At 38.1% G+C, this 24,039-nt stretch overlaps 1 protein-coding gene across 1 annotated transcript; it reads right to left on the minus strand.

The window, feature by feature from the left end:
* Positions 1–1,220: 1,220 nt before the first annotated feature.
* On the minus strand, positions 1,221–22,640 carry mlip (muscular LMNA-interacting protein). The gene is given in 13 exon segments (XM_029450274.1): positions 1,221–1,741; positions 7,873–7,998; positions 8,114–8,176; positions 8,338–8,385; positions 9,878–9,919; positions 10,024–10,107; positions 10,186–10,281; positions 10,765–10,836; positions 11,374–11,691; positions 11,693–12,970; positions 13,373–13,510; positions 17,757–17,855; positions 22,479–22,640. Coding segments are annotated over 13 exon segments (2,616 nt in total). The 5' UTR covers positions 22,509–22,640; the 3' UTR covers positions 1,221–1,519.
* Between the last annotated feature and the right edge of the window lie 1,399 nt (positions 22,641–24,039).

Raw genomic sequence — 24,039 nt, forward strand, 5'->3', positions numbered from 1 at the left:
CTTTGTGAGGGAAACTTATCTTCTCCCGGGTTACGGTTGCAGTTTTAAACACGTGGTTAATGTTATACATTTAAACAAAACAAAAAAGCTAAAAATAATTACTTGGTTACGTTTAGTAAAAGATTGTGTTTGTTACATTATTGAAGTTACAGATGTACATTTTAAAAGACAATGTTGACCTTTTGTTTCACACGGGATGCACACACCGGTCTACTGGGGGAAAGTCTTATGATGGTTGAACCCATCCGTCCACACCAGCCTCTTAGATTTGTGCGTACTTTGATTATAAATGTCTTTTTGATTTGTCAAAAGCAAACGTAATCCTGGATAAAATACATTTCCCTCAAAATGTAATTGACGATGCAGATTTGTTGTATGGGAACGTCATTTTTAGAAGACCAGCGTATTATTTCAACACCAGAGTGAAACTGTTTAATCTAGCCAGCAGTGATCAAGATCCATCAGTTTTTTTATTCTGTATTAGTTTGCTGTTTGCTGAGGCCAAACGTTTTATCAGATTAAGATAACAAGAGCTCCAATCTTACAGCAGTTGTGCAGTAAAGAGTTCCTGAATATTATATATTTTCTTCATAGTGGGCCAAAACCAGACGTAGACTAAAAACTAAACAACACAGTTGTAAATGTGGCTAATAGATGAATGATGTCCAACAATAAATTTACTGTTAAATTCAAGGTCTTGGTGATTAGCTATCGTTCAGTATAGTTTTATAAGACTGCGTCTTCATTCTTGACTTTGATTGAGGGCACACTTTGCTGTCGCTGCTTTGAGGTCCACAGCAGGAAGTGGAGTCTGTGAGTGCATCAATCATCTGCACCCTTTTACCTCCAATTGCACCAAGAGCCCCTTTGAGGTTGAGTTGGCTTATCTGTAAGCATTTCTAATCAGGTATTTGAAAATCCATCCATTACATGCACCTGTGTTATCTTGGGTCCCGGAGAGGAGGGCAAGGCAGTCACAGGGTTGATATAAAGAGGTGTCGGTACATCCAAGAGAGGAATTAAGTGAGCAGCATGTAGCACTCCTGCTCTGTAATTTATGGCACTTTCTTTAATGCTATTTGAAAGTTCCAAGAATAAAATGCCTGAATATCCATTGTTTTATATCAAGCTGAGTTTTATTTCATTCTCCTCTGATTTTCTTTAGGCCTATTGATATGGGAATGTACATATAGCCACAGAAGGATATCAAACTCAGAGCATAGTGGAAGATACGGAAGTCCTTTATTATTTATTTATTACATATTACAGGTTTTTCTCAAATCATTTTGCTAAAATAGTAGTTTCTCCAGAGGTAAATGAGTTGAATAGTTTGCATGACTTTTATGTTATACCACAATGGGTGTTACCACGTTGACAGTTTTTTAATTTAACAGCCTGTAATACACATTAAAGTCAACAAGATTCTTTGCCGTTACAAGTTTTTCACCGTTTGCAGTTGCATGCATTTTTATGATCTTTGTAAGGCTTGTTAAACCCTTGATGCTTCAGTGTTAATGCTTTAAATATGAGTCTCAAAAGCTTCCATCCGCCCTTCAGTTGTACTGAAAGATGTTGACACATCTTTCGCGAGGGAACTCATCTGTTCTTCAGGCTCTTTAATCTGCAGCTCACAGACCGAAAATTGACCTTTTCTTTGAGGCTTCCTTTCTTCTCTTAACGTTTGGCCTTTTGATCTTGTGTAAAAACCTTTTCCTGTCTCTTCCAGATTCATACTTTCCACCTGAAATAGAAACAGACAAAATGGTTGACGTGTTTATGCATGTATAGCAAGAGAGGCCAGAGGGGAAAAGGACGATAGCAGCCAAACAGTTTTTAATGGTTTTCTTATAGACTGATATCCGCCCCCCCAGCGAAATGAGTGAGATTACTTCCCCGTGCGGCTGCTTGAGGTTTGCACTGGTATGAATATTCATTTTGTATTGGATTATAATTGACAATTATCTTTCTGGATTACATGGTGGTTTCACTCACCTGCTCTGTTTGCTCCATTTATTATTACTATTTTGGTAGGTCTTTTCGGCTTATCAACTTAATTTAATATTCCAAACCGATGTCTTGTCTGCTTTATTGCTGAATATTTATGGTCGAGGACTCTGATCATTAATTTCAAATGTTGCGTATACCCATCCATCCATGTCCAAAATACAAATTTCTGGAGACTAAGGAGGTTCATACCATTCAGTCTCATGTTTTACTCATGAACCTCACATTTTAATGTAATACGTGTCATCTCACAGCTATGGTTCACACCACAGAGATCGTCACACTGTGGAACAAAAGAAAATGTTCCCTTCATTCAGGAAGTGGCAGTAGAATATTTTCCACTTTCTAGTAAAGCTGAGAAAGAGTGAAAACGTGTATGAGATAAGGATAAGATTATCCTTTATCGTCTCCCTTAGGAGAAATTTGTCTTGGGAAATACGAGAGAACACAGGTGACGTAGCAGCACACAGACTCTTCATATACACACAGTATATTGCACATTCATGTGTGTGTGTGTGTGTGTGTGTGTGTGTGTGTGTGTGTGTGTGTGTGTGTGTGTGTGTGTGTGTCTGTGTGTGTGTGTGTGTGTGTGTGTGGGTGTGTGTGTGTGTGTGTGTGTGTGTGTGTGTGTGTGTGTGTGTGTGTGTGTGTCTGTGTGTGTGTGTGTGTGTGTGCGTGCGTGTGTGTGTGTGTGTTTGTGAGTGTGTGCGTGAGTCCCAACCTGCCCACTGGTCTTGACAGCACTTCAGTTATGTTTTTTGCTTTTTATCGATTTGTTTTTGGAGAATGGAGGAAAACACTCAAACAATAGCCGTGTACGTGAGGAACATGAGGACTAGGACTTTTTTTTAAACCTAGATTTTTTTTTCGTGTGATGCAATGTTGGATCTCAGGCGTGATGTTGTCTTTGTTGTATATTCTAGTGGTCTTTTTTGGCAGTATAGTACACAAAAATCAATGAACCCTGTGATCACCTCCACAATAGTGTCGATATTATTGTCTTGTTGGAATCCCAATCTAAGGCCAAGAAGCAAACAGTTAGCTCTTTTTTTTATAATCCTGCTAAACACAGTTTTTGGGGTTGTCAGTGAAGCGCTTCCTTGTGGACGAGATTAAAGCCAAAGACAAGATTCAGTTACACATTTTTTAAAGTTGAAAATGTACTGTTTATTAATATTGTATTGGATGCAACTGGTTTGGCATTACACAGAGACACAACAAGGTCATTTATATGAAAAGAGATTGCGGAAATTCCTGTCTGTAAGGGCCAACGCCAAATCGTCAGCCAAATTCAAGAAATGGCAAGAGACTCGGTTGTGTATTACCAAATTACGGACCGCTATGTAACAGCGCTGTAAACCGCGCCATTTCCAGCGCACTCTACCCAGACACCACCCTTCGCTTAAACCAACTGGAGTATTTACTGTAATTGAGATCGCTTCTGACACGGATAATTTCCTGTTGTGTGCTTCATGTGTTGAAGGGAAACTGTCCAGATGGGCGATAGATAGCCGATAGGTTCTGAGATTGCCTAAAAGGTAGAAATTCAACAAATTGCAGTAAAAAGTTTATTCCAAAATGATTGTTCAAACACAAACTTATACCATCCAAATATTTTTGAAACATATACACATAAACACATAAACTAACATCTCATTTGTTTTGTTCGTGCAACAACATGTGGTTCTACAGGGAGTTATGTGCTGGACTATTTCTAGACAAGGCGCAGTCACTTCCTGGAGTCTCCTCTGGCCATTATGTCATTATCAATGTGTGAGTTTGAAATTTAAAATGTTGTACCTTCTTGCCTTAACTTAGCCGAGAGAGACATGAAAGACTTGTTGGTTCCTAACCAATTATAGCTTGCCATCTTTCACAACACACGTGGTGTCATCGAGAAAAAGAAGCTGGGAACCAACTACCAGGCACAAAAATGTAAACAAACAATTGTGTTGTGTATGATGCTGGCTGTTTTGTGAAAATGAGCACATATTATGACCAATTATTTCACCCCATTATCACCACAGTTGATGTTGGACCCATTTTTCACAAGCCACATATCTTCTAAACATTCTAACACTAAAATGGCATTTTTCCGACAGACAAATAAGGAAAGAATTAACTTTGTCAGAATTCTTTCTCAGCAACACAGAGCGTGACCGTTAAAACTCAAACTGTCAAACTGTGTAAAAGTTTTAGGCTGACACACATACCCCCGAGCTAACTCATTTTGGTAATGCTTAATATTTGTGTTAGCTTTGTAAATATCTAATGTTAGCAATATAAAATGATATTGCGCACGCTCTAATGTATTTATATTAGGAGACTAGGAGATTTAGGAGACAGGAAGTGTATACCATTTCCTACCATTGGTGCCGCTCGTAATGCGCTATGTTTAGTTATAGAGCATCTTTAGCCACAGACATTAGGGAACACTTATAGGAAGGCAAAACAAATTCTAACATGCCAGTCTTTCTGTTAGGACGTCATGAGGAGTCCCAGATGCAGCGTCGGTTGTAATCAGGCAGATATCGCTTAGTCTGAACCTGGCATTAGAGATGCTGGTTGGCTGATTTTGTTACACGCAGACAGAGAGTGGTATCGATATTCTCATCTACTCTTGGCAAGAAAGTAAATAAGTGTATTCCGCAGAATGTGGAACTACGCCTTTAATGATAACAATATCAAGTCCCACACGCAAACATAAACCATGTCTGCAAAAAGTATACACAGATTTAGAATTTTTATTTGTACTTCCTGCAAACTTTAACTTCCAGAAGTTTTTGTTGGCATTGCACAACAACATCAACAGTATGTAAATTAAACTTTTGTTTAAATGTAATTAATATGAGCGGAAATGTATTATTATGATTATCTCGCTGCATAATGTCAAGTGTAATAATTCAAAGAGCTGAGGTTTGATGACAACAGCAGAATAAACACGCAGTCGGCTGTGCCAAGGCAAGAAGAAGATCGCATCACACTAAATAACAATTCTCCAGCTCGTGGTTCCTAACATTCTGCATATTATTATGCTCTTAGTCACAACAAAGCTAAATATTCCATCAAGATAGTCTTAGAAAATAAGCTACCAATGGTCTCTGCATCAGAAATTGTGCTATTTGTCCTTCTGAGGGTAAATTGCTGCTTATGATGGGAAAAACAGGGGTTTTAGTGTTTTAACACATCGAGAGCATTGACGTGGTAAAAACCTCTCTAGTGTAGATTGTAGAAAGTGTGCACTTACTGACGTGTTTAAGGTTAAAGTGTTCACAGTCTCATTACTTTTTCATCTGGAATCTTCTTGACCTTGACATTTAACGTCATATATTCAACAAATGAACACAGTTAGGACTGTGATTTGCATGCAGCTCAGTATTACTCAAGATACTTAACAGTGTGATTTCCATTTCAGTAATAATTTAATAATAAATTCAAAGCTGTGGTTTTACTAAGGCAGTCAACACATTTTCTAGGACACTGTCATGTGTGAAAAAAGCTGGTAAATGAAATAGAAGTTTGGATTACGGTAAATGTTGACTACAATATTGATGTGGAACAATGATCTAATGTGTAAACTCTGTGAATAACAAAACAACTGAGAGAAAATACAATTCTTGCATCAAAAGCTGCAGGAAGTCATTAATTCCACCTTAAAATAATAGAGAGCTTTGATCTAAACTTCCTATTGATTGTGTCCTGACTTTAGTTAAATAGATGGATGGAGGCAGTCCACATTTCCCCAACATCACATTAATCATTTTATTGAGGACATATTTGTTATATCTGATAGATATTTGGAGTCTTTGCAGTCTTTCTGTTAGGACGTCATGAGGAGTCCCAGATGCAGCGTCGGTTGTAATCAGGCAGATATCGCTTAGTCTGAACCCGGCATTAGAGATGCTGGTTGGCTGATTTTGTTACACGCAGACAGAGAGTGGTATCGACATTCTCATCTACTCTTGGCAAGAAAGTAAATAAGTGTATTTCCCAGAATGTGGAACTACGCCTTTAATGATCACAATATCAAGTCCCACACCCAAACATAAACCATGTCTGCAAAAAGTATACACAGATTTAGAATTTTTATTTGTACTTCCTGCAAACTTTAACTTCCAGAAGTTTTTGTTGGCATTGCACAACAACATCAACAGTATGTAAATTAAACTTTTGTTTAAATGTAATTAATATGAGCGGAAATGTATTATTATGATTATCTCGCTGCATAATGTCGAGTGTAATAATTCAAAGAGCTGAGGTTTGATGACAACAGCAGAATAAACACGCAGTCGGCTGTGCCAAGGCAAGAAGAAGATCGCATCACACTAAATAACAATTCTCCAGCTCGTGGTTCCTAACATTCTGCATATTATTATGCTCTTAGTCACAACAAAGCTAAATATTCTATCAAGATAGTCTTAGAAAATAAGCTACCAATGGTCTCTGCATCAGAAATTGTGCTATTTGTCCTTCTGAGGGTAAATTGCTGCTTATGATGGGAAAAACAGGGGTTTTAGTGTTTTAACACATCGAGAGCATTGACGTGGTAAAAACCTCTCTAGTGTAGATTGTAGAAAGTGTGCACTTACTGACGTGGTTAAGGTTAAAGGGTTCACAGTCTCATTACTTTTTCATCGGACTTGGATCTGACAATGGGTCAAATAAAAATGTATGCCATCAGAATAATTTAAAAGTTGTTTAGAAATAGTGGAAGGGTTCATAGATAAGAGATATTACAATGAAAACTTACCAAATTATTGCAGTTGAATTAAAAACAAAACTCAAAATATAAAGTATGAGAATGTCAAGGTATTTATTAAAAATGTTGTTATTACATTTCAAAGCTTTTATTGTCTGTTAGGAGCACAATCACACACACAATGTAGACAAACACTCACACAGTGTGAGGTGTTCAGGAGCTGAATGTGAGCGGTGTGGAGAAACGTGATTTTGCCGAGTGGGAATTGCTTCTTTGAAAATAATTTCTTTGTTCTGTCTAAGCCCGAGTTTCATACAATGCAGGGGAACTTCTTGTTTTGCTGTTACATAAGTCTGATTTTTACCCATTTGGAAAAATAGACAAGGAAAAAAAGGAAGTTGATTTTAGAATATTGCATTGATTGCACAAACTTAATCTCTCAACCTCATGTAGTTCTCTAATCCCGTTGCAGTGTTCAGTAAATTAAGAGGCATAGAGTTCCTTTATTAAATGTGACTTAATAATAGAGAACAGGGCGCAAAGAGATCTCCACCAATTACCACAAGCAGAAAGGTGTGTTCAATTTTATAATCACTTTTAAAGTGTCGTTTAACTGTATTACAAGGCCTTCCTCAGCACATGAACCCTGCTCGTATCATCATGTGACCGAATATACATTTAACAAACTTTGGCAAAAATCTGGACATGTTTGGACCATGCCAAGCAGAGACGTAAATCATAATTGTGGGGTTTCTTTTAGGAAGTGTTTCCTTGTGCGATGTGAGGGTCTAAGGACAGAGGGTGTCGTATGCTGTACAGTCTGTAAAGCACACTGAGACAAATGTATAATTTGTGATATTGGGCTATATAAATACATTTGATTTGATTTGATTTGATTTGATAATTCTTTCATCTTTTGGAACTTTCTTTTGCTGTCAAACTTTGACAAAGTTTGAGTCTAGTTTTAACTGTCAGGGAATTCATGAGACACTTCTCTTTTAAGTTAATGTTAAGCTCATGAGGAGTGTGAGAGATAGAAAAAAAGACAGATCTTGGTATTTTGCGTTTACTTAAACAAAAAATATTTTTTTTAAAGTACTGAATAAGTTTGAAAAGTTACACAGACACATATTTCCGTACTGTAATATGATTCAACACCACCAGCTTACCTTGTTGTTGTCAGTCGAGGTCCTCTTGACGTCAAACTCCCTGAAAGGGTTTCGATTAAATTCGTCCTCATCTTCAACTGTCAGTCTTGGAATTGCCGTCATTGGGCGAATAACCCCGGGCTTTGTCTGGAAGGGAGTATTTGACAGCAGAGAGAATTTCATTCCTGTTTTCCAAGACACTTCATATCATGAGTGTTACAGCAAGAGCTTGAAGTTAATCAAATAAAGATTGAATATGTACCGTTTTAGGATTAATAAGCTTTCTTTCCACATCAGTTGATGGGTGCAAGCTGCATACAGATGCCTGAATAAAAAATGTAGAAGAAAAATATTAACCAAGTTTCTCTCACAAAACTGAAATAGTGATAAAAGGAAGTACTGAAGGTTTTATGTAAAGTCAAGCAGCTGTGTGAAATGATCAAGCTTTATCTCAGTGTGAATTCGAATTAGCTGACTGTTACTCACATATTTGGTTTCACGTCCCAAGGATTTACTAAATGATGAGTTGTTCTGCTGAAAGTAAAAAAGAAAGAAAGAAATATGTGAAACAAAACAACACAGTTACAAAAGCCTTTTCTGAGGGGATAATGGAAACATTTCATGGGAAAATGTCTCGTTTTTTCTTTTCTTTTGTTTTTCGGGAAACCAGAAGGAGCTTCTTCCTTAGATAAATATTGAACATGATATCTTTTCAATTCTTGTTCAGTCAGAATCCACTTCATCTCACTTCCAGTTCGTGTTTCAGTCAAACACAGAGCACTTGTTTCCGTGGCTCCAAGGCTGCTGTAGTTTTGTTTTTGCTTTTTTATTTTTTATTTTTTACATGTCTATGTAATAATTTACAATTCTAATTTTATTTGAGCTGTTCTATACAATTCTGCATGCTGTTGGGAGATGTGTTAAAACTACAAGTTTGTGACATTTCACTTTGTTGTTGTGCATAAACAACTATCTGGTTGCAAGAAACTGTCTATGACCAACAGTTCATTTACTGAAGCAGCCAAATTATATATTAGCATGAGATGAAGCAATTTAGCACATTTTGTGTGTGACTGTTCCCGTGTCAATCTGTCAAATGTGTCAGTGTTACTGTGACATTTAACTACACTCAACCCTGCAGATGACAAAATATTTATGTGATGTATTTCAGCTCGAAGACAGTTTCTAATTTACCTAAACTGAAGATCGAGAGTCATTTTAGTAATGGATGTTAGTACGTCTGGGTTAATCTTTACAAACTCATGTTGTTTGGACAAGTTTTGGTGAAACTTCATTTAAACTACATTGAACATCCCAAAGTTTCAAAATATACCAAATATGTCAGCATTTCTGGTAATGTGTGAAAACAAGATGATACAGAGTTTTCTTTCTAATTTTAAATGAATAGTTTGCCAAGAGTTAGATGAGACGATTGAAACCACTCTTAGATCTGTCCATTGAATGTTATATGTTTGTTTCAACTGCACCTTGGCTAATAATAATAAAATAAATATATATATTAGATTTTCTGATTTCTGTATGTAGCACTTAAATTGTTTGGCCTATTTGAAATGAATGGTTTGGCATATTCGGAGCTAATGTACTGCACTTGGTTTTTGCCTATTTGAAGCTAATGTGCAAGATTCTGCTGTTTGTATACTCATGGTTGATTGCACTTATTGTATGTTGCTTTGGACAAGAGCATCAGCTAAATGAAACGTAATGTAATGAAACAGGGGATTATGTGCCGGACTGTTTCCTGGTGTAAACGTACATCAAATGTTAAGCAAATAAACCCCCTGTAAAAACCATAAATTGTGCTTTTTACGCATTGATTAGCGAGTGAATCGCCTCCTGCTCCTGCTTCATATTTACCGCACACAGACACAAGACTAGTTTCAATTCTCTCATCTAACTATCAGTAAATTAGCTTCTTTCCCAAACTGTTCCTTTAAGAAACTTAAGCAGTAAAAATCAGTTTATGAGTTTGCCATACTTCACATGCTGTTAAAGAAACACTCTTTACCTGCAGACCAACGTCAGTAGTCGATGACAGAGATGTTTTGCTCTTAAAGGTTGAAAAAATAAACCCATCAAAACACTTTTAATTGAACAAATCAACATGTGTACATGTTTAATTGTATATGTATATATACAGTATAATGAACTCACTGCTGGAATGGAATTTGCCAATATCTCATCAATAGCTGCATAGAGTTCCTCCGACTGTTGCCGCAGCTCAGCGGGGGAGCACATCTGAAGAAGTTAATGAATGTTTACAGACTGTTGTATGAAATGTGCAGTAAAACCCAGCAGTGTTGTGTGCAGTAATACCTCAGCGTGGGTGTCTGCAACCCTTCTGTCCAATGTATCACCTCTGTCCATCCTGTCACACGGACTCTCTTCTCTCTCTATCCGCTCGTCTATTGCCTGTGAATGTAAAGCAGAGTGGACAGATTGAGCTCGCTGCTAAGACTGGGATTATACAGGAAATTTAGACAATCCATATTCATCCACTCTGTATTCTTCACAGGCAGCTTTCCCTCCTCTGCAGCTCTAAATGTACCACACTGCAGTGAGAATGCCATGTTTTTACATCTGATTTTACTTTTATAAAGGTTTGAAAACTGACATATTGCTTTATCTATAGCCTGTAAATCCCCATGAAATTAGGTTTCTATGCAAATGTAATTTTTCTTAAGGCGAGATGAGTAGAGACATATTTACAGAAAAGCCACTTTTTTTATCTTTATAATTTATGATTGATTTTATTCCTATTTCAAATTCCTCACTAATGCTCCGTAGCAGCATTTGAGTGCCTGCATCAGACTTCTGTAAGCGCTTCATATGGCTGGATGTTCAACAGGATAACAAGATGAGTTAGATGGATTAGAGTCCAATAAGTGAGCTCACCTGTTGATCCAACAGAAGGGTGTTTGTGGGGATTGCAGCGAGCGTTTTGTAGCTTAACTTAATCTTGTTTGTCTAGCGTTCAGAGAGAGAGAAGGACAAACAATGAATACAAATTAATTGATATTTCTGACTAAAGACAGACTTTGTAGAATGTCTCATGTAACATTTCTTCAGACATGCTTTATCTCTCCCACTGCCACAGGTTACTATTCATGCAAACACAGTCAGACAGGCTCCTGACACTCAACGGTAAGCACAGTTCTGAAAAGTGTTGTCATCTTTCACAGCTGCTCTGCTGGCTCATTTCACTGACTGTTATTGTCACTAAAAACTTCAGTTAAAACCAACTTTTCAACACAGACAGGCAAGACAACTAGACGACTTTGTCCCACGTCAACCACATTTGAAATCTTTGAGAAGCAAAGATCTATAACAACATCAACAAAAATCTAAAAACAGCTCCACACACAGGGACCAGCACTTGATATCCAGCTATCAAGTGAATGAAATCTGTTTTTAACAACGTAGCCTGGGGGAACAGTATGTCACAGGCGGCATTTTCAATAATATTATCAGTTTAAACATGCATGTGGCAAGCAGAGTGGCTACCTTTCTTTTTTTACCCTCCCTGTCACTGCAGTCTGATATTCCACTCCCCGGCCTTGGGGAGGGGGTGGAGCGCATGGAGAGCGAAGGAGACGGGGTGAAGTCTCTGATTGGTGGAACAGGAGAGGGTGTAGGTGTGGGGGAGCTGGTAGGTGACAGCCACCCGGGAAGTGCCATGGGCGTGTAGCGGGAAGGAGACAGACAGTGAGCTTTGTGAAAACCAATTAACGATGTTGGGGTACTTTTGGAATCAGGGCAGCTCCTTCCTGACTCACACCTATCTGTGGTGTTTTTTACAGGTGGTGATGCTCCGTCACAGAAAATTGGAACACCGGGTGAGCGTGATTGAGAAGGCTGAAGCCCAGGAGTGCAGACGGGCGGAGATCTCAGTTGTTGAGAAAGGGAGTGAAGCCTTGAGAAAGATGAATTTGGTAGGGGGACTCCACTTCTGGGGCACAGAGGTCTCAAGCTCATTAATAACTTTAGAAGACGGGGAGATGAGTTTTTTAAGATTGTAATCTGCAGGGCACTTCAGGTATATGTGAGTGTTGATGGGTTTCAGCTCAGGCGACTTGGAAATGGACATGTGTGTGTGTTGCAGCTTTTTGTTTATTTCTTCATACTTTGGTGGCGAAACAGATTTGAAAGTCGAGCAAAATAATGGTGGAGCTCGGGGCAGTGTGCTCTTCATTGGTGGCGGTGAAATAACCTGCTGCCATCTAGGCGCACTGCTTGCACGAATTTGCGCCGAGCATCTTTTCGCCTGAGCTTGAGGGCATGTTCTGCTCAGCTCATTTGACTGCACAGGTGGAGGAGCTGTGATGCATCTATTAGGCTCCCTGTTAAAGTGACTCTGACTATCTATAGACGCTGATGAAGAGAAACGAGATGAGAACTCAAGGGGGATGGAGGCCACACTGGAGGCCGCTGAGCATGCGTTACAGAAAGACAGGGTCACAGGGTTAATAGGCCAGCAGGGGGTGTAAGGCCTCTGCAGAGCAGAGGAGAGGATAGGAAGACGGCCTTTTCTCAGGATGGCAGTGAGGAGGGAGAGTCGGGTGAGAGGAGGCCGGTGCCGGGGAGGAGGAGGAGGGGACTGGGGACAAACAGAAGAGGAGAGGCTCTCACAGGATGAGAAACAGGGGGTGTGAATCAGACTGGAGCCAGGAGCTAGAAAGTGCCTCTTGATCGGGACGACAGAAGGGGAAAAGATGCCAGAGCGGACAGACGAGCAGGGAGAAACAGTGCGGCTGAAAGAAACAGGAGAGGTGAGAGAGGAAAGCTCCATAGCCGACCAGCTCTTCTCTCTGTCCGAGCCCTCTGAGAGGATGGACTCTCTGGATGATCCCGGGGTGGGGAAGAGGTCTGCGGAGTTTGTGGGGCTCATTCTGTCTTCTGACACAGACGCTATATTTGCAAAGAAACCCGAGCTAACCTCAGCAAGTCCAGAGGTACCGTGACACTGCGGCTGGGAAATGCCCCCGTGTTTATCAACAGCTGTTTCCATAGAGGCAGCGACGGGGTTGGTGGTATTTTCAGATTGAACACTGACTGAAGGAAAGGCTTTGGTTTGAGAGAGGCTGAAGTGATCCAGTGACGGCTGAAAAAAACAAAAAGGTTTTTAATAAATGGAAACTAAAATGTTATTGTTTTTTTCTCTCTGATAAATAAAATATATAAAGTACTTTGATGAAGTCGCTATCTGACACATTATAGAGTAGAAAGTATGAAACTTCTTATTAAATAAATAAAATTCTCATTAAACTGTCAGATTTGAAAGTCAATAAATGTCTGTCACATAAATTAATTTTATCGCCATAAAATGCCTTATGTTTGCCAATTAGATAACTTTATATATTTATTTATAGATACACAGATATACATAGACATTATTACACACACGTGCACATATCTATATTGTGCTTTGTCAATAACAATAACAAGAACAAAGCTTTATGTCATAGTTTCCAGATGACATTGAGAGTGTTTGTGTTGCACTTACTTGAAGTTGTGTCCCTGGTTGGATTGTGTTTCCGGCTCCTCCCTCCGCAGAGTCTTTGATAAAGACTATCTCTGCTTTGAAAATCTGCTTCTCCGACATGGTCTCCCCGGCTGTCTTCTCATGGGATTCAGTTAAGTTCTGACAGGAGAAAATGAGGCAAATGTTTAGGAGGATCTGAGCGAGTGAAACCCGAGAAAACCCGAGGTGAACTTCAGCGAGCCTGAGCTCAGGGGGTGTGCTTGGTTTCACCACATGCCCCACACATATAGTTCACATGTACACGCAGAAGCCCTGCTGATGTCAGTGTAGTGCAAGCCTCATGTGCAGAACAGAGCAACTGAGGAGAAGCCTACTAATAGTTTAACGCTAGCTCTTCCGGGTCCCAAATCCAATAAAACAAAAGGGGTTAAAGCTGAACAGCATAACTTTCTGCATGATAAGAGGTGCTTGAATTGGTGATGTGTAAACAGCTATATATATATATATCCTTGAATGACCAGTGAACTTCCTTGATATGTCTTGCCTCTGAAATACAGTATAGTGAAGTAGAAGTAGGCCGACTGTATAAGGTAAAAGGCAGCTCTATGTCAATATGCCGTTTTCAACGATATCAATGAGAAATATTTTAAAGGAAATAATAGCACAGTTCTGATATATCAGAAGAAGTAGAAGTAGACAGAAAGGACTACAGTATGCATTTGAGAGCTACATTCACGATATAATTGAGTATTTTAGAAACTTAGTTATGTTCCATCTCTGATGACGAGACACTGAGAGATTATGTCAGCATGTGATGAATTTTAACTGCACTTTGTGTACAATTTCTCTTGTGAGAACAAACTTTATTGGCAATCTGAACTAGTGTGATTGCAATTTCATATAATTGGAGCAAAGATGCAGGCCATTACATCAGGTTGTTGTCAATTGTATGTGCATGGACTCAAATGAAAGGAATAATGGAGGATAATATGTGTGATTTAAGTAGATCTACAAAAAGGGTGTCATTACAGACATGAACTCCCACATGTATGATAATTATGATTCTAAAAATATATACGACACCACATGATAATGGCATCCCTTCAAATTCCCTTCAACATCCCTAGAAATGTATGTCATACTTCTCTCGGTGCTCTTCTGTTACTTTATTGTAGATAAGCAGTAATCAGACAAATTCAATTACATTTATTTCTAGGACTTTATTAACATAAAGGGCAGCTCATGTGATTGAGCTGCCACAGTGAGTCACTGGATGGTTTTCATGTTTAACCTTTTGACATTTCTTAGTACTGCACATATGATGATACCGTAATAACTTGGACTGTCTGAAATTAAAGTTTTCCAAAACACAATACAATTTAAATCTGTTTCCATAATAAAAACCTTGCTATTAACGTATTTAATATGCACATTAAGGTCATGCAAGAGGGATTAATTAAAGCTATTTTAGCATAAATTATTATTTCAATATTTAATGACATTTGGTATGGTTTTGGCTTATGACAAAATTCTTAAAATAAGGATTTGCTTAATTTAGTTTGGTTGCTTCCTTTTAGCTGAACTAAGTGTTTCTTCTTCTGGCACAAAACTGAACAAAATGTCTCAGAACAGGTGTACCGGGTATTTCAGAAAGAAAATATTTGCACTTACACTTCAACTAATTTAGGGTTAGGGTTAGGGTTAGGGTTAGGGTTAGGGTTAGGGTTAGGTTTGAAGATCTGTGATGCATAATGGGATAAGTAGGAATAGCAAAGAAACCCTCTCATATGAAGCAAGAAGACAATTAGGCACGAAAGCAAAAGTATTGTGCCATAGCTCATACTTCAAATCAAATCGTGGCCACTAAAAATGTAAATCGATAATGACTAAGCTTGCATTTACTCATTTCAAATCCTGCAAAGGGGCACATATGCCATATCTTTCTTTTGAACAGGAGATAATGAGTACTGGAAGCTGTGAATCACAGTGGTGAATTAATGAGCTGCCGACTGTCTCAAACGTACTCTTTTACATTCTGCCCTCTGGCATCTAAATATGGAAGCTGTCTCTCAGCAGGGAGTATCAATAATCTGCCATGCGTTAAAGCGAAAGTAATGCAGCAGTACAAAAAGAAGGTGTGACTAAGCAATAAACAGATCTTGTGCCACAACTCTGCTCCACATGAGTGCTTCTGAGGAGAAACTGGTTACTGTGCAGTCCAACTGCTACGACTAAGATAAGGCTCACAAACAGAGATCCTGTGCCATCTTGGGAGTGTTAGTGAAGCTCAAAAATAGACTAAAGCTGTTCTCACCTGAGTATCACCATGTGAAACAAATGAACCCATAGCAACCCCAGCATATATATATATATATAATATATTTTCTTTAATGTAATGTAACAAAAAATGAAAGTGAATTTGTTAAATAGACATAATTTAGTCCTACATATCAGTTGTGGAAAGCAACGAAGTTTAACATTTACTCAGCTATTGTACTCAAGGTACTCTTACTTTAGCCTACTTGAGTATTTCTTCTTTATGCTACTTTATACTTCTACTTCCCTACATTTACATTTATATTTAGAGAAATATAAATGACTTTTTACTCTGCTACTTGACAGTGTGCCTATAGTTACCCCCCCTCCCCCGACACTGCTTGTTATAAAGCAGCAAAGTGTGTCACCAAAACCGAAATGTGGCTTTTGAAATATCTGGCTCTGCTCTGTGGTAAAAAAAACAAACAAACTCTCAGAACCTTAATATAAGAGAAAGGTGGAGATAGAGTTATAAGGACAAACAACAAATGAAGTGGAACTAGAGTTTAAATGAAGACATGGCAGACAGAAATGAGCAGAACTAACCCATGCATAGTGACACACAATCTAATATTGTGCATGTATGAAAAGAAAATACTTCCTATGTTTACTAAAACTCGTGGTTATTCAGCCTTTTTGAGTATTCATAATTATGTTGTCAGTTCATAACATGAAAGGCTGCCACTCCTTTAGGTAACAGCAGTGAGAAGACCTTTGAAGTCTGACAGAAGCAGTCGCCACCCAGAGCTGTTGTGCTGGATTTACATCCAAAAGCACATTAACCCCTTCAGCCATTAACACTATACTGGGGGTCCATATGGGCCCCCAGTGGGTGTTGATTTCATTTACTTCTCTGCTCTCTTCTCTGTTGAACGTTTGTAGTTTGGGTGCATTAAAGTACAACAAGTTGAGCCCATGATCAGAAACAGCGAAAAATCAAAAAGCATTTGTCAAAAGAAAAAAACATATAGTTAGTATTTGCCTTTTAATTTATCATTTATATTGTGTTGTAGTGTATATGAACTTAGAAAGCTGATTGACACCACCATTGCTTTTGGCATCATTGACTAAAAATAAATAACTTGCCAAAGAAGTGAATCTAAACAATCGGATATGTTCCCTGAGGTTGTTCAGGAATATGTTTAATATTGATTTACACATTACACAAAGCGTGATGAATTGATTCATTCCCACTAGTGTTAAAACCTACAAGAAAAAATATAAAACAAAACGTTTCTTGTTTCATATTAATAACTTTGATTTTAATGTTTACAAATATACATTCTCAAATTAAGAAATGATTACAGTGTGTCATTCTATATTCCTAATTTCTCCTTGAATATGCAGACGCACACACTGACAGCTGTTCCACCGCCTAAGAAGGATGCTGTGGATGTAATTGTTAAAATGCTGCAGGTGTCCTTGAATCCTTGAGCCACTGACAAGATTGATCACCACAAACTAAGATCAATTAAAAAGGCCTATAACTTTCAGAATTACATTTTCTGGGTCATGGTCTTCTTATCATTTTAGTTTTACTTTCTATTCAAAAGGAGTTGCTGTACAATGGTTGTTGTTCATTGTTAACAAGTTACAGCGGAATCACACGCTCATTATGTTGCCCATAATCCTTATTGAGGGTTTTGAATGCGACCTGCTGCCCTTTGCTGCATGTCATTCCCTGTCCCTCTACTAATAAAGGCAATAAAAGCTGAAAAATAATATTACAAAAGAAAGCAGGAAAAAGAGAAGTTTTCTACAGACTCATGTGCTGAAATTGTTAGAATAAATACTATTAAAAGTGAGAGTACTTGTAAACCAAGGCTCATAAGTTTGATTAAAATAATAAATGTGTGGAACAGAAAACTGCTAATCTTTAACATTGTGTAACACGAGACTGCAGGACAAAGATTAGTGACGTGTCAGATGGGCCAAGTCGGTTCATTTTCAATTAAATCTTTCCCAAAATATAAAACATGAGTGAGTTCAAAGTCTTATTTTACACCATATATAAAGTCAGCATGTACATTCTGATTAACGCCTTGCTATCAAAGCAGTTTTCTGGGTGGCTGTGCAGCTGCTGCTGTACCTTCTTTTGTTTTCCTGTCCGGGCTCCAGATCTCTCCTCAGTAACAATGCTTTCAATCGGTAATTTGTGCACCACTGGCACAAATGTGAAAATAGAAGGCTGTAAAAACAGAGAGGAGAGCAACAGGTTGTTCACATGTAAAGCAAATTACAGTAAATGATGAGTCAAGCATAATGGAACTTCTTCACTAAAGTGTAAGAGATCTCCATAAAACCTTTGTTTCAGTCCCTTACTTCTTCTTCTCACAGTTAAATACCGCTGACTTTCAGATTTAGAAAATCTTGTTTCTCTGCCTCACAGGGTTATGTAGCTGTACCCCTCCACTAATGAGCCACACAGATCAGGCAATTTAGCACCCTGCAGCTCAAAGCCTCGACACACCGCGACTCAATGATGAGTAATGAGTTGCAATTAAATCAGCTCATGTTCTCGTCTGCACAAGGCAACACAAATGTACCCAACTCTCTATAGAAATAAGCCAAAGATGCTTCTTTGTGTTGAACTATTGCAATGGTGACTTAAATTTGCACAGTTTTAGAGCGAGTTCATGGAACTAAATTTCAGCATTGCTTGGGAGGTGAGTCTAAAAGTTTCAGGTACACTCGGCGCTGTTGGTCATGATTGGTCGAGCAGTTGTGTCATCACATCATTAGCCAATGAATTCTTGAGTTATTGCCAGAAACGTATTTTGTGAGGTCACAGTGAACTTTGAACCTGGGTCCAAGAGGACGTTTGTGCCAAATTTGAAGATTGCCAAACAGGTATGTGGTGTCCTCTGTAAAACTGAAAATGGGCTTACGTATAAAAGCACTTTAATATTGACACTATAACACAACCCCTGGGACAAGCAACAGCTCCTTACTGTGAAACCTCTGCACTGTCTGCAGAGGTGATCTATTACACGCAGCTCTTTGCCCGGGCCAGCAAACAGAGGCATTCACACTATCAGTGATAATGTGTCAGGGGCCACCCTTGCTAAATATGTATGAAGAGTTGTAGCTGTGAGTTGTGGTGAGTAAAAGCGTCGCCCCATATATGAAAGAGAAGCAACATATCTCATGTAATCTTGATGGAATTAGAGCTGTCAAAAATGTAAAGTTAAGGAAAACATCAATATGTTTCCAAATACTGAGCTTACACTCATTTTGATTTTGCATCTCAACATGCTGTGGGGTGAAGTGTTGAGTCATTTCAATTTGCTAATAAGGTGCCTACACGATTTCCATCGCTGTTTGGGTTCAATGGCATTTAGTAGTCTGGATGTGTGAAAACATTTCCTCGAACTCTCTCAGCAGTAATCGAAGCACACACTCAAAAGTACTTCTGCCGCTTACTAATCATACTTCTTCTCTCCACGGTGGCAGGTCATCTGTAAAATGCAAACTGCAGGTTAAGGGCACTGACATACCCTTCACTAATCAGCGGAGATTATTGTTGCGCATACTTGAGACTTTATTAAAAATAGATCACACAGTCAAAGATTCAGCATATTAGTTTCTTTTTTACCTTTCATCTCACAGTTTCATCCCAGTGAATGTCAGGAAGATAAAAAAAAAAGTAGTTTCAAAACAAGATGATTACTAAGACGTTTACAAAGCAAGGTTTCTCAGAACTTCATTTTGAAATAGAAAATTAAATGTAAGCTAGTATTTGAATGGCAATGCTGTGGCTCCTGCTGGGAATATTGTAGTTATGTTTTCAGAGCAGTGGTTTGTCATTTCTTACCTTACATATACAGATACATATATAATTACTAGGGCTGTCAAGCGCTTAAAAAAATTAATGGAATTAATTACAAGTTTTGTGATTAATTAATCGCGATTAATCACATATAACAATATTTGCTTTTGAGAGCTCCGTCCAACGGGGGGGGCTGTCAGAGCTCCGTGCTCATACTCATATTGTCCTTTCCTATGAAATAATAACCTCGCACATACAGGGAGGCACATTTGGCGAGTGTGTGTTTGACATATTTAATATGTTCAGAGATAGTGAATGAAGCAGGTACGGAACGCAATGAAAATGTAAAATGACGTTTCGGTCTTATCTGCTGGATAACTGAAGAAAAAAACATTAATTCTAGGTGCTGATCCGCAGGTCAACATCACAGAGAAGAGAAAGAGGCTTCTCACGCTTCTGATTTAAATTATATACATCAAGGTTCCCGCACATCATGCCCTTGCAGAATAAAAGCCTGGAAGAATCGCATATACAAAAGTGTACAAGAGAGTGGTTTCTAATGAATTCAGAAGGTAATCAACATAAATATAGGGTCCAGGGAGTTCATTCATAGCAAAATGGCCTTTAAAAATAAAATTTCCACATGTTAAAGAACTGGAAAATACAAAAATGGAATATAAATCAGAGAAGAAAAAGATGAAGCAATAAGGAGAAGGTTCAGTTGTATCTGCTGTCAAAACAACATTTGTATTTGTATTAAATGTAAGAAATACTGGTGGTCTAATGTCTTTTCTGTCAAAAATATCACATTTATTCAAATCAAATATGTTACATGAGTATACTACTCAAGGTGGAGGACAGAAACAGATAGCAAGAGACTCATGCAGCCAGATGGAGTCTCTTTAACACTGGAGGGGATGTAACTGAGTACATTTAGTATTAACATTTATATACAAATCTATACTTAAATATTATCATTTTTAATCAACTGCATTGATTGGTTACTTCGCAGATTTATATTTATATGTTTATAAAATATGATAGATATAGATTTAAATACTCAACAGTATGTAACATAGTTAGAATTTGCACAACATTTAACTTAAGTAATATTAATAATAATAATTAAGAATTTTGCTGATAATGCTTTTTACATTGTCGTGTCACATATGTCAAGGGTTTGCGTACTTCTTAATTATTATAATTTGATTTGATCGAGTTGTGTATGGTGAACACTGGGGCAGAAAGATATCGAGAATTTATGTTCAACATTAAGTTTATTGATAAAATATTTATGTTTAAAGGAGGAGGACTTAGGTATTCACTTATACGTATTCTTCTTCCACCACTTCCTTCAATCACATCTGCCACATATGTCCTTTGTGATTTTTGTCCTAGTTTCTGAGCCTGAGGAGGTTCACTTATACTGAAGGCCAATATATTCATCTCAAAGATACCAGCATATCTATATATATATATATATATATATATATATATATATATATATATATATATATATATATATATATATATATATATATATACCAGCTATAAATAAAGAAACAGCACAAATGCCTCTGCTAAAATAATCATGTGCCATCTTCTAAACTTGTTTACGTATTCATACTCTTATGTAACCTCCTTTGTTTGCATGTCTTCTGTAGTCAAAGCAGAGTAAGTTTATACTATGAAAGGTCAAAGCGAGCATTTTCTACTTGCCCATCGGAGCCCTCTCGAATGTTTAATTGCGTCAAGTGTTGCTGAGGTCATGCCGTCCTCGTAGATCACATTTCCAGCTACCACTGGTTCACTGTCGCCTCACTGTGAGCGTGCTCTCATTAGTTATTTCTTGTGGTATGTCAGACCTGAGACCGAATACAAGCGACACTAAATCATTTTCTGAAGCAGACCACCCTATGTGGAGACCTTTAAAAGGGACGCTCATAAACAGGAAGTGAAACACACTAGTGAATGACTGCAAGGGACGTTATTCCTTGAGTAACGCTTCTCCTGTAGAAGCTGCCGTACAAAACACAAGTTCAAGCAGCTCTCCGTACTTTCCATTAGTTTTACGTTATTAATCTCAGTCATTAATGTTTGACCTTGATGATGCTCAGTTCAGTGTTCAGTTTGTTTGAGTAAAAGCACAATTGCTGTTGTAAATCTGAAGCATCTGTGCTCCACAGATGTTAAAATGCATATATGAGTAGGTCACGTTGTGCCACAGTAAACACATAAACAGTTAGGCGTGTCACTAAGTAAAGAGTTTAATTACAGACAAACACACTACCCCTCCCTGCAGAGTAGATATGGGGAGCAAATATAGCCCACAGCCAGCTGGTACTGAGCACATTGGGATATTTCTCTTAGATTATAAACAAGCACAACATTAAAAATTCACACACAATCAATCAATCAATGCATTTTCAATAGCAGCATATTGTGGGAGAAAATGCCAGTGTGATTGAATTACTCACATAACATTTTCTATGATGAATAACTGTATGCATCATAAAGGTATCAATATGACCTTGCAGTGCAGTGATATTAAGTCAGAACAGTGTCATAAAAGTGAAGCATATACTTAAATACAACATATTAACTCTGATAAGCTGTGTTTACATTCATTCTCATCCCTCTTTGTTTATTCTGGGCCTTTAAATTCAATCAAAAGCAGTTTGGTAACTGTTTTTCCTCCTTGTGTGACAGGAAAGTAGCAGCCGGCTGAGTATATATTGTGTCTATGTGTTTATGTGTGGAAGCCCGGAAGGTTGCAGCGGGTGGTAGAGGGCTCAATGGGAGGGGTAATAGTGCTGATGGACTGAAACCACATTTATTTATGGTTTCATTTGTCAGCAGGATTTAGCTTTGCAGGTGAAAACCTTCATCTCAAACTTTCATCTCAAACCTTCATCTTGAACCTTTGCAACTACAATGGTCAGTGGAAAGTTAAAGCAGGTTAGTGATATTACTTCGGCTCTACAGCAAAATCCCCAAGAAGAGGTTTTTCATCCTGGTGCTTGTATTTCTGAACCCTCTTACCTTCTGCAGACTCTTCTTCAAACTGTCCATTTCTGCTTCAAATGCCTCTCTCCATCCAGAAGTGTAGCTTGTGTGCAGCTTTCAGAAGAACTTCTCTCAAAATTATGATCAAATCACATTCGGGTAAAGCAAGCTGCACACTTATCAGCCCGTCTCGTGAAGTTCAAAGTGTATTTCAGTTGGTGTGTGTATCAGCCTGCAGATTTCCATTTATAGACACATAATAGCTACAAATAGCTTGCAGACAGCAGTTAGCCTGCTGGGCACCAGTAACAATGTTCACACTTGGAGCTACAAACAACCCAACGTTGTGCTTGGAAAGTTTTATTCTTTGACTTTATTTTTCTGAAATAAACTTATTTTGTGTACTAGGTTATATATTCCTCCCCAGCATGGGTCTTTCATATGTTATACACTGCCACAATAGGACTGACACCGTGCTGCAGACAACAATATCTTGGCTGACTGAGCTCAGATCATAAATGAGACAGTTGGAGATGACGGTATGGATTGGACAATGAAAAATCGCTGCTGAGAAAATAAGTGTTATAGAGAATAAACATTCTAAAGTCAAACATTTGTGTTGCTCGTGAGAACAGCTCACATTGTGTGATGAGGCTGAAACTAAATTGTCTCTGCCTCTGACAGATAATGTGTTTTTTAATACAGATAACTCATAATTCATATGAGCAAAATGTCCAGTTAGTCTGCAGATATAATATAATGTAATATAAACCCTTGCCAGCCAGCAGGCTGACGTGACAAATATACTCCATCTCAGCATGTTTCCCGTAATGACTTATTGTGGGGGCTGGAAAAAAATTCATTTCCTTGCTTGTTTGAAGCCGCATCGACTCCTCTCTTATCAGTGAGTGAAAGCAGACCTCTGGAGTGGATGCTAATCCTTTAAGTACACTACATTCTTCATTCAGTCACAGCTGTTCTTGTCTATTTCCACTCTGCTGTATGTCGCCCCCCTGTCTCACTGTGGCACAGCGAAAATCATAATAAGACAAAGCATACACCGCCACCTGTTCCTCGGGATAAAAAGGATCTGATATTTGCCTGAAATGTAAATATATAATCAAATTTTAAGCATTTTGATAGCAGCAAATCCTAAATTATAGCCTCGAACTATATATGATTTTATATAATCCTGTTTCCCATGATTAATATCCAGTATCTATGGAAAAGGCAGAAAGTCACATCCATTTGTTTTGATTTCTGGCGTATAGCATGTAGTATTAGCTTTTAGCCTCAAGGAAATTCTGTGATACTGAAGCACTTCATTTATTTGTTAGTGAACATCAGCGGAGATTAGCCTCAAATGTGCAGTATTTATCATTATGTAATGAGATCTTTGTTAAATATTAAAAGACATCCCTCACAGAGAATAAAACTAATTAAATACAAGTTTGTGAAAAGTGACTTTAGACAAATAGTTTCAGAGTGTAACTGCCCATAAACAGACTATAAAATCAACATGTGCTGTGTCATGAAACGGACTTATTGATTTGGATCAGTTAACAAAACATGCACTGCGGTTGAAAAACCAATGTCC

The sequence above is a fragment of the Cottoperca gobio genome, chromosome 15 (assembly GCF_900634415.1).
Source record: "Cottoperca gobio chromosome 15, fCotGob3.1, whole genome shotgun sequence".
Lineage (NCBI taxonomy): Eukaryota > Metazoa > Chordata > Actinopteri > Perciformes > Bovichtidae > Cottoperca > Cottoperca gobio.